The sequence below is a fragment of the Rhinopithecus roxellana genome, chromosome 14, assembly GCF_007565055.1.
Source record: "Rhinopithecus roxellana isolate Shanxi Qingling chromosome 14, ASM756505v1, whole genome shotgun sequence".
In the NCBI taxonomy this organism is placed as follows: domain Eukaryota; kingdom Metazoa; phylum Chordata; class Mammalia; order Primates; family Cercopithecidae; genus Rhinopithecus; species Rhinopithecus roxellana.
The window spans coordinates 65,903,101-65,915,251 of record NC_044562.1 but is presented as its reverse complement, the minus strand read 5'-3'; the positions used below and the strand labels follow the sequence as shown (position 1 = coordinate 65,915,251).

Sequence of the window (12,151 nt, the reverse complement as noted above, 5' to 3'; positions counted from 1 at the left end):
CTTTGCTATTGTGAATAGTGCCACAATAAACATACATGTGCATGTGTCTTTATAGTAGCATGATTTGTAATCCTTTGGGTATATACCCAGTAATGGGATTGCTGGGTCAAATAGTATTTCTAGTTCTAGGTCCTTAAGGAATTGCCACACTGTCTTCCACAATGGTTAAACTAATTTACACTCCCACCAGCAGTGTAAAAGTGTTCTTATTTCTCCACATCCTCTCTAGCATGTTGTTTTCCTGACTTTTTAATGATTGCCATTCTAACTGTTGTGAGATGGTATCTCATTGTGGTTTTGATTTGCATTTCTGTGATGATCAGTGATAATGAGCATTTTTTCTTTTGCATAAATGTCTTGTTTTGAGAAGTGTACAAAAGCCAAAATAGACAAATGAGTTCTAATTAAATAGCTTCTGCCCAGCTAAAGAAACTATCATCAGAGTGAACAGGCATCCTACAGAATGGTAGAAAATCTTTGCAGTCTACCCATCTGACAAAGGGCTAATATCCAGAACCTACAAAGAACTTAAACAAATTTACAAGAAAAAACAACCCCATCAAAAAGTGGGCAAAGGATATAATTGACTCCAATTTTGAAAGAAGTTCTACCCTAGATAAAATGCTACCAAACAGCATCACATACTGCAGAGAAATCTTTCATAGAAATTAGAGTCAATCAATGTAGCAAACTTCACTGATGTCTTATTTTAAAAAATTGCCGCAGTCATCCCAGCCTTCAGCAACCACCACCCTGATCAGCAGCCATCAACATCAAGCCAAGACTATCAAAAAAGTATACAGCTCTCTGAAAGCTCAGGTGATTGTTGCATTTTTTAAGCAACAGATTTTCAATGTAGGTGAAACAGCCTTCTAATAGAAGAAGAGATCATCTAGGACTGTCATAGCTAGAGAGGAGAAGTCAGTACCTGGTTTCAAAGCCTCAAAAGGACAGGCTGACTCTCTTGTTAAGGGCTAATGCAGCTGGTGACTAAGTTGAAGCCAATGCTCATTTACCATTCTGAAAATCCTAGGGATTTTCAAGGTATAGACATTATTTTTTAAGACATAATGCGGTTGAACATCTAATAGACTGCTGTAGAGTATAAACATTTATATGCACCGGGAAACCAAAAGTTTCGTACAACTTGCTTTATTGTAATCTTCACTCTATTGCAGTAGCCTGGTACTGAACCTGCAGTATCTTCGAGGCCTGCTTGTTTTTGATGGAGTTCACCACTGAGACTATCAGAGCCTAGTGTTTTCTTTGTGGAGAGATTTTTTATAAAGTTCAGTTTCTTTGAATTATGTGGCTAATCAGGTTGTCTTGTCAGTGTTTGTAATCTGTGTCCTTTTAACAAAGCTGTAAAATTCAGTGGCACAGTTTTATTCATTGTTATTCTTTTTATGTTTGTTTGGTCTGTAGCAATAGTCCTCCTTTTATTCTGCATATTGGTAGTTTGTGTTCTGTTTATCAGTCTTTTGAAAGATTGAACAAAGAACCAACTTTTGGCTTTGTTACTTATTTATCTTTTCATTGATTCCTGCCACACAGTTGTTTTCTGTCTTCTACTTTGATTTGAATTTGCATGTCTGTTTGTAGTTTCTTACGACAAAAATTTAGAGAATAAAATTTAAACCTTTCTTCCTTTTTAATAAATACATGTAAAGCAACATTTCTTTCTGAGCACTTCTTTAATTGCATGTCACAATTTTTAGTATGTTGCATTTTTATTATTTAGTTTAAAGCACTTTTGAATTTTTTTGTAATTTCCACTTTGGCTTATGAGTTATTTGAGAATGGGTTATTTAATTTCCAAGTATTTGGGAGCCTTTTCCAGGTAATCTTATTTATATTCTTTCTTTCTTTCTTTTTTTTTTTTTTTTGAGACAGGGCCTCGCTCTGTCACCTGGGCTGAAGTACAGTGGTATGGTCACAGCTCATTGCAGCCTTTACCTCCCTGGGCTCAGGTGATCCTCTCACCTCAGTCTCCTGAGTAGATGAGACCACAGATGTATGCCACCACACCTGGTTAATTTTTGTATTTTTTGAAGACAAGGGGTTTCACCATGTTTCCCAGGCTCAAGCAATCAGCCCTCCTTGGTCTCCCAAAGTTCTGGGATTACAGGCGTGAGCTATAGTGCCTAGTCCCTTACTTATATTTAGTTCTAACTTAGTTATGTTGTAGTCAGAGAACATAATCTGTAAGATCCCAATTTTTAAAAATGTATTGACCCCTTTTGGTTGAGTATATGGCTTGTCTTGGTGAATTATTCCGTGTGCATTTGTGGGTGGTTTTGTTTGTTTGTTTGTTTGTTTGTTTGTTTGAGTTCAGGTCTCACTCTGTTGCCCACAGTGAAGTGCAGTGGTGTGATCATAGCTCACTGCAGCCTAGAACTCCTTGGTTCAAGCTATTCTCCTACTTCAGCCTCCAGAGTAGCTGGAACTACAAGCATATACCACCATGCATGGCTAATTTTTTAAAAAGTTTTTATAGAGGCAGAGTCTTGCCTGGTCTGATGGTAGTGAGTTATCAGAATTTATTAAAATTATTAGTGTCATTGAAGTTAGTATATAACCACCCACTGTTTAACTAGTTTTTTTAAAAAGGGAAAAAAGGCCGGGCGCGGTGGCTCAAGCCTGTAATCTCAGCACTTTGGGAGGCCGAGACGGGTTGGATCACGAGGTCAGGAGATCGAGACCATCCTGGCTAACACGGTGAAACCCCGTCTCTACTAAAAAATACAAAAAACTAGCCGGGCAAGGTGGCGGGCGCCTGTAGTCCCAGCTACTCGGGAGGCTGAGGCAGGAGAATGGCGTAAACCCGGGAGGCGGAGCTTGCAATGAGCTGAGATCTGGCCACTGCACTCCAGCCTGGGCGACAGAGCGAAACTCTGTCTCAAAAAAAAAAAAAAAAAAAAAAAAAAGGAAAAAAATTAAAAATATATAGAGTGTGTAGAGAGAGATGGGGTCTTGCGATATTGCCCAGGCTGGTCTTGAATTCCTGGCCTCAAACAATCCTCCTGCCTCAGCCCCCCAAAGTGCTAGAGTTATAGGCAGGAGCTACCAAGCCTGGCCTCCTACATTTGTAAAGAATCTATATTTCTCAATTGTTGAGTGTAGTGTTTCATGAATGACAATTAGGTCAGGGTGGCTGATAACATTTAAATATTTTATATCCTTACTTAATTTTTATCTAGTTGTCATATTGATTCCTGGGAGAGATGCTACAATTTTTTCAAAATTAGCCGTGCATTTTCATCTTAAGAAAACAGATGCTAAAATCTGAAACTGCAGTTTTTGATTTGTTCATTTCTCCCTTTAGATGTTAGTATTTGCTCTTGTGTCTTGAGGCTCCGTTATTACTCGCATATATATTTATATAGTTCTGTCTTCTTAGTGAACCTTTTATCATTATGAAATGTTCCTATTTACCTCTGATTGTATTCCTTGTCTTAAAGTCTATTAAATTGATGTTAAGGTTGCCATTCTAGTTGTCTTTGGTGTTTGCATGGTATATATTGTTTCCTTATTCCATTTTTGTGTATATCTAGTGATTTTTATAATAAAAAAATTGTATAAGGAACATTCTGAATGGTAGATTATAGAGATTATGCATTCTGGTTTGTCCCTTTAAAGAGAGAGTTTAGTTCTGGCTGGCACTTACCTTGGTGAATTCAGTCTTCAGCATTGCACCGCACTCATGGTAGAGCAGCAGAAATCTCTAATCTCAGTTACTGAGTTTTTCCAGCTTCCAGCTGCACCTTTTAGCTTGATCCCGAGGTCTACTTCATGCCTGTAGTTTGTGAGCCAGCCAAGGATTTCTGCAGATTTGGGGGCTCATCTCTTTTCTGGTTCCCTTCTTCCTGATGGTCCCCCTTCCAAATTTTCCCCCAGGTTAATGTCTGCTTGTCTATCCCAGAACTCTCCCTTTTGACCACCAGAACTGCTAGTAACACTTCGAGTCCGTTGCTGGTGAATGGGGGAGTGCCCTTAGGCAAAACGTAAATAAAAATCTTACATGTATTTTTTCAACAGTATGCTTTTTGATTAATAGACAGGTGGCGGGCGGGGAAGGGTATACTCTTCTTTGATTTCTGTCTGGTGTTGTTTGTTTGTTTGTTTGTTTTTATTGACGACGTCCCACTCTGTCGCCCAGGCTAGAGTGCAGTGGTGTGATTATAACTCACTACAACCTTGTACTCCTGGGCTCAAGCGATCCTCCTGTCTCAGCCTCTCAAGTACCTGGGACTGCAGGCACATGCCCCATGCCTGGCTAATTTTTACTTTATGTTTTTGGAGACAGGGGTCTCACTGTATTGCCCAGTCTGGTCTCAAATTCCTGGCCTCATGTGACCCTCTCGCTTCAGCTTCCTTAGTAGTTGGGATTACAGGCGCAAACCACTGGGACTGGCTCAGTATACCTGTTCTTTTTTTTTCTGTTTTTAGTTCATTGGTATTTAGTTCAGCTTTTATAATTACATGTGTGACAGTTAGTCCAACCATGGTACTCTGTCATTACAAGAAACTAGAACCCCCAAATTATTTTATTTTAATGTTTAAGAACATAGTTTTTTTTTTATTGATAGAGTTTATTTTTACAACAGTGTTAGATTTTCAGAGAAACTGGGAATATAATACACAGAACTTCCATATTTCCCCTTGCACACAGTTTCCCCTACTATTAATGTGTCTTACATGAGTATGGTACATTTGTTACAACTGATAAACCAGTACTGATGCATTATTATTAACTAACATCCATTGTTTATTGAGATTTTTAAAGCTTTTCCCTAATGTCCTTTTTCTGTTCCAGGATTCCATTCAGAATATCATATTAGCTGGGCACAGTGGCTAACACTTGTAATTCCCGTGACTCAAGAGGCTGAGGCAGAAGGATCGCTGAGGCCAGGAGTTTGAGAACATCCTGAGCAACATAGCGAGACCTTGTCTCTACAAAGAAAAAATAATGATAATAACTTGTAAAAAAGAGAATATCATATTGCATTTAGCTGTCATGTCTCTTTGGGCCCTTCTTGGCCATGACAGTTTCTTAGACTTTCCTTGTTTTTGATGACCTTGACAGTTTTAAGAAATATTGGTTAGTATATTATAGGGTACCCCTTGATAGGAATTTATCTGAAGTTTTTCTCATGAATAGACTGGGCTATGGGTATTTGGGAGGAAGATCACAGAGGCAAGGTGGCATTTTCTTCACATCAAATCAAGGGGTACACGTGTTGCCAACATGGTTTGGGACTGCTGATATAGACCTTGATCACTTGGCTAAAGTAGTGTTTGTCAGGTTTCTCCACTGTAAGTTACTTTCCCCCTTACTACTGTAAGTAGTACTGTAAGTCAGAACTCTACTGACTCCTTGGAAGTCCCTCTGTGCAGTCCACACTTAAGAATGTAGAGTTTTGCTTGCTTTTGCCTGTGTTCTAAATTGAGCTTTTTCAGAAACCTGAATTCTATTAGAGATAGATAGCTTCCAAGTTAGATTGTGTGTTGATTCATTCTTTGGTTTATTCATTTAACAGCTAACATGTTTAGTTAATGTACTACATGCTAGTTATTGTGCTTGTTTTCTGGTGGAGTGTAAGACTTTTTGAGAAATTATTTCTGTTCTCAAGAAGCACAGCCTATGTGTGTGATGAATATACAAGAAGTAAGCGCCATCATTAGGATACTTTCAGCTCCAAAATAAAAATACCCATCTAAGGTAGTTTAAATAATAAATGAAATTGTTGCCTCACACTCTAAGGAGGTCTGCCCATCAGCCTGTTATACACTTGCTTCAGTGACTCAGTGAATGCTATTAAGGATTGACAGCCTTTGCGTATTCCTCCTCTGCCATTTCCTGGTGTGTTGACTTTTGAGTTCAGATGTTTCACGTCATGGTTAAGAGTTTTGGATATCACACTGTTTGCAACCGGTATCCAAATAGGGAATGGTCCTTCTCTCATGCTTTCTTCCTTTTATCTGGGAAAAATTTCTTCCTTAAAGGTCTCCCAGTAGACATCTCTTTGACTCCAATTGGATCACATGACTACCCCTAGTTACACTGGAAGCTTAAAAGCAAAATCTGACATTTTAAACCTTTGATGTGGCAGGAGGCTTTGTCTACAAGGAAGGAGCCTGACAAAGGTAGTAGTTGTTGAACAGGTAGAAGCAGGAGCTGCCATAGGTGGACTAGAAGCAAATAGATAAGGACAGGGTATAGTTGACCTTAATCAAAAGGCAAAGGTGAAGTATACCTCCTAAAGGCTAGGCGAGTCTCCGAGTGGCTGACTTCTCTCTGACCTACGTTTTAGAGAATGAAATAGAGGAATGTGATTATGGGTAAGACAAAGCATTGCAGGCACAGCAGACAGACTGCACAGATGAAGGGAATTTCTTAGTGAAATGAGTTTCGCAGGGCACAGTGGAATGGTTTTGAGGGAAGGAAGCAGAAGGAAAATGAGTCCAGGTGAGGGCAAATGTAGTAGATGGTGGAGGACTGGTTGAGGAGAGGTGTTCTGAAGGGCCTATAAGCCACAGGGCAAGAGCCAAGGATGGAATTCTGTGGTCTTGGAAAGTTGCTTTGGTTCTAGAACTGGCTGATGCTTTCATGGTAATCAGCATCCTTACAAGGTATTGGTAGCTCTTAGCGCTCAGCACCCTGAAAGGCTTGCTCACCTCAGATGTTGAAGCAGTGTTTCCAGGAGACGTTCTTGCAGTTGATGGTGAGCTGCTTCGAGATCAGGGCTTTGACTGCACATGGTTAAAGTGGTAGTCCTTTAATTAAAATTTCATCCTGTAAGCATACCAGGCCTTTGTGGCTACTATAAATATATTTTAAAAGAAAAGTTGCTTCTACCTTGCACCATCATGAACAGTTTCTGCTTTCTCTATCATTTCTATAGCCATTTGACAGAAGCTTTCAAAAGTGAGTCAGATTTTTTCCCTCCACAATTAATACAATTTTTATCTCTTTAATTTTTCCTTCTGGAAAGGAAGAGGAGGCTGCAAAATGGGCCCGGGAAGAAGAAGAAGCCCAGCGTCGATTAGAGGAGAACCGGCTGCGGATGGAAGAGGAGGCAGCCAGACTCCGGCATGAGGAAGAAGAACGGAAGAGGAAGGAGCTGGAGGTCCAACGGCAGAAGGAGTTAATGCGCCAGAGGCAGCAGCAGCAAGAGGCTCTCCGGAGGTTGCAGCAGCAGCAGCAGCAAGCAACAACTGGCGCAGATGAAGGTAAAGCCCGAGGCATCAACCTTAGGAGCTCCTTGCTAACATTTTTTAGTTAGGTAGGTGCTGGCTGTACCAGTAGAAGTAAAACTGTACTTTCTTTCTTTCCTTTTTTTATATTAAAGTATTTGAAATTATTTATTTATTTTTGAGACTGGGACTCACTCCCATCACCCAGGCTAGAGTGCAGTGGCATGATCTTGGTTCACTGTAACCTTGACTTCCTGGGCAGCTCATACGATCCTCCCACCTCAGCTTCCCCAATGGCTGAGACTACAGGCGCGCGCCGCCACACCTAACTAGTTTTTTATGTTTTTATTAGAGATGGTGTTTCACTATGTTTCCCAGGCTTGAACTTCTGGACTCAAGCAGTCTGCTCACCTCAGCCTCCCAAAGTGCTGGGATTACAGGCATGAACCACTGTGCCCAGCACTTTCTTTATCATTGAATATTACTACTTTGGTTTTTTGATCATCAATAAGGTATATAATGCACGTACTTTGTATTAGGCATTTAAATGAGAGAGGAGTAAACAAGAGGATAGGACATGAGCAATAATGCAGGCAAAACATGTAAATCTGTTTGGTTCGTAAATTTGATGTGGCCCAGTAAACACCGGAGTGCCTATTCTATACCAGTTCAGCACTGCTGAGACAAAGATAAATGAGACAAGGCAGTTGCTCCCAGAGAGCTCACAAACTTAAAAATATAGGCATGTAAACATTCATATGTGTGAATGGGAACTAGAATATAGGGCTTGAAACAGAGTTGGCCATGGGCATTTATTGAAAGTTACATTAAGAGGTGATATATACAAAGTGTTGTTTTAAGGAGGATTCAAACCTTTTTTTTTTTTTTTTTTTTTTTTTAACAAGGAGAAAGTGAATACTGGGTAAACACAGCCCAGTAAAGAGGCTATGTTGGTGCTGGTGTGAATGAATAGGAGAGGCCAGCAGGAGGGAGCTGGCCTGATAGCAGTCAGCAAGACTTAATTACTCTCTGGAGCTGAGGGAGGAAGGCAGAAGCTGGGGTGCCTGCCAGAATAAGTTTCAGGACTGAGAAGGTAGTGGAACTGTTGATGGAATTGGAGTAATTGGGAAGGGAGGAGCAGATTTATGGCAGGGTCTGCTAACTTCATGCTGGGTCTGCAGTGAGCAGTAAGGTTTAGTGTCCCCTATCTTTAAGGAACTCACAGGTTAGATATGTAAACCAGAAAGTAGAATATAGTATGGTGAATGTAGTGGGAGAGGTGGCATGGAGTCAGTCATTCTCAGAGTTCCGTCGCTTGGGAACTTGTGAGATGTCCGGATTCACACCCCAGACCTATTGAATCAGAACCTCTAGGGGTAGAACTGAGAAATCTTGTATTTAAACAAACCCATGCTCTCTAAAATGTGAGAACCACTGTCCATCTGGGAAGTTTGGAAAGGATTCTTGAAAAAAAGATAACTTCCAAACAGTCTGGCTTTCAGCATTTTTACTATGACATATCTGTTTATGGGTCTCCTTGTGTTTAATCTACTCAGAATTCATGGCGCTTCCTGGATGTGTAGATTAATGTTTTTCTATAAATTGGAGAAGTTTTTAGCCATTGTTTCTTCAGTTATGTGTTCTGTTCCTTTCTCTCTCTCCTTCAGGCACTTGAGTGATGCTTATGTTGATGTACTTCATGCACTTAGTGGTGTCTCATTTCTCTAAGGCTGTCTTCAGTTTTCTTCGTGTTCTTCTCTGTTCTTTGTGTAATCTGTATTGATCTATCTTTAAGTTTATTTCTTTCTTTTGCCAGTTCAGATATACTGTAGTGTACCTCTAGGGATTTTTTTTTTAACTAAACAATTTTTATATATATTTAGGGCATACAAGTGTAGGTTCTTAATTGCATACATTGCATAGTGGTGAAGTCCGGGCTTTTTGTGTACTTATCTCCTAAATAGTGAGCATTGTATCCAGTAGGATACTGGATTATTCACCCCTTACTTACCTCCTATTCTCCCAGCTTTTGGGGTCTCCAGTGTCCATTATTCCACTTCGTATGCCTGTTTGTATCCACTGTTTAGCCCCAACTTTTAAGTGAGAACATGTAGTATTTGACTTTCTGTTTCTGGGTTACCTTACTTAGGATAATAGCCTCCGGTTCCATCTGTGTTGCTGTGAAAGACAAGATTTCATTCTTTTTTGTGGCTGAGTAGCATTCCGTGCTTTATATAAACACCACATTTTCTTTATCCAATCCTCCATTGACGGGCAGAGTTTTTAATTTCATTTATTATACTTCGGTACTCCAGAATCTCCTTTTGGTTTTTTAAAAAATATCATCTATCTATCTCTTTATCAATATTCTTTATTTGGTGTGACACTGTCATCATACCTTCCTTTACTACTTTAGTCATAGCTTTCTTAGGTTCCCTGAAATAGCTTTTATAACATATGTGAAGTCTTTGTTAAGTCTGACATCTTGTTCATTGTCACAGGCAGTTTTTGTTTCCTGCTTTTTTCCCCCAGTGTATAGGTTATACTTTCCTGTTTCTTGCATGTCTCGTAATTTTTTATTGGCAGCTGGACTTTTTGATAATGTCTTGTAGCAACTCTGGGTATCTCCATTTGCCCCTTCCAGCTTGATTTTCTTACTTGTTTGTTTATTTGTTTTGTGACTGGATAGATTATTTTAGTGGAGTCCAACTCTCCCCTCCTCCCCCTGACCATGTTGAAGACTTTGCTGTTGCCCATGCCGGGGGTACAGCACTGGGTGTGCCCAGAGTAACTCCGAGGTGACATTGGGTTTGGCAGGGCTCTCTTTGATTGTCTTTTCTACACTCAGCTATTTCACTCCACTTATTGCTAGACGATTGCTCTGTTGTTCGTAACCCGTTTCCTGTTTGCCCTGAGAATATTCCTGGTGGTACATGTGGCTGCAGCGCTGACCCTGAGGTAACTCTGGGATTACAGTCCTAACCTTACCCCTAAATGCTTTTTAGAGAATTACATCCAAACAGCACTGATGCAGTTAGGACAGCTTGTTGGAACAGAAAACAGATGCCAAAGGATCTAGAAAAAAACCCCTGCAAGTTAGCTCTAGGTAAATGCCGCAGCTGCACGTGCTGCCAGCAAATATTCTCGAGGCAGATGGGAAATGGGTTAAAATTGTCCTGGGCTGGGTGCAGTGGCTCACGCCTATAATCCCAGCACTTTGGGAGGCCAAGGCTGGTGGATTGCTGGAGCCCAGGAATTCAGGACGAGCCTGAGCAACATGGTGAAACCCCATCTCTACCAAAAAAAAAAACAGTACAAAAATTTATTCAGGCGTGGTGATGTGTGCCTGTGGTCCCAGCTACTTGGGAGGCTGAGGTGGGAAGATTGCTTGAGCATGGAAGACGGAGGTTGTAGTGAGCCAAAATCACACCACTGCACTCCAACCTGGATGACGGAGTAAGACCCTGTCTCCAAAAAAGGAAAAAAAAAGTCCCTTGGGACATACACTGACAGACTGATCCACTTAAATTCAGGTTTCTTTGAAAAAATAGCTCCTGAGGTCTATATATGAAATTTGTTTTGACTCCGGGAGGATTTCTTCCAGTTTTCTTTAACTAGTTTTCTCAGATAAGGTAGCAGCCTCCTACAGTTTAGCCTGTATCTCCTATGAATCTACCAGTTTCCTCCCAATTGCCTTTTACCCCAACTTCTACTGTTTCTGAAAACACCATTAGGCTTGAACTCCTCCACTATCTGTTGCAAATAAAGTCAGTTCCTTGGGAAGAAACCTGGAGCTTTCTGTTTTCTACCTGTTTCCTACACTCCTACCTTCAGACAAAAATCTCTCAGTCAGCTCTGGAAGTGGGCACAGTAGTCTGCTTTCCTCTAACATTTGCTGAAGCGTGAGCAGAATAGTAGCCTCAGGTCTTCTTGGCTTGCTTCTCCTGGTGGCTTGGCCCAGCCAGCCCTATTGGTGATCACGGCCCTAGTATTGGTATTGCTGTGGTCAAGAGTTTCCATCCTATGAGTGGGGCTGGGCACAAGAAGAGAGCCCCCACATCAGTTGCACTTGTTTGGAACTTAGCATTTGTCACAGGTAACCAGCATCAGGGTGAGACACACCAATGTGCTTTTCCCAGGAAGAAAGCCTGCTGACTGATGTCTGAGGGGAGAAGGGAGCCGTGTCTTGACTATACCAGTCTAGAATGGAGTTTCTGTCTCATTAAGCTGGGAGGAGAGAAGGAGAGAGTAGGTCTTGGTTTAAGTGTCACAGATTCTTGCTGTTCTTACTGATTTTAGCAAATACTCTTGAATAAACTTTTTTTTTTTTTCTTTTTCATTTGCTCTATGCCCTTAGGAGTATTACCAGAGACTTTATTTATTTTTTTGAGACAGGGTCTGGCTCTGCTGCCCAGGCTGGAGTGCAGTGGCACAATCTCGGCTCACTGCAACCTCCACCTCAGCGATCTTCCTGCCTCAGCCTCCCGAGTAGCTGGATTACAGGTGTGCGCCACCACACCCAGCTATGTTTTTTTATTTTTAGTAGAGATAGGGTTTTGCCATGTTGGCCAGGCTGATGTCAAAATTCTCACCTCAGTGATCGCCTGCCTCGGCCTCCCAAAGTGCTGGGATTACAGGTGTGAGGCCCTGCTGCCAGTCAGAGAGTTTAAATGATTATTTTAAAAATGATCTTCACCAGTTTTGCCAGGGAGCAGGTCCGTGCAGTTCCTCATGCTGTCATTCTGACAGTGAAACAGTTATTTCTTAAAGCAAAACCAGTGTTGAAATGTAAGGTAGCAATGTTAGGGCAGAACAAGAAGAATATAGTTTCAAAAATCAGTGAAGGATGGTAGGCATTCAGGGGTCCCTGTTGGCTTTTGATTTGTCAAAAGTTTGTTCTGAGAAGCATGATTGACACACTGCAGTTCTCCTGAGTGGGCATTGTAGGGTGATG

The 12,151-nt window shown here is 41.0% G+C and overlaps 1 protein-coding gene across 1 annotated transcript in view; it reads left to right on the top strand.

Moving 5' to 3' along the window:
* Positions 1-12,151, top strand: part of GIGYF2 (GRB10 interacting GYF protein 2) — a 166,414-nt gene that overhangs the window by 133,378 nt on the left and 20,885 nt on the right. The window contains 2 exon segments of the mRNA XM_010354548.2: positions 6,996-7,211; positions 7,213-7,233. Of these exon segments, the coding sequence (XP_010352850.2) occupies positions 6,996-7,211; positions 7,213-7,233 (237 nt within the window).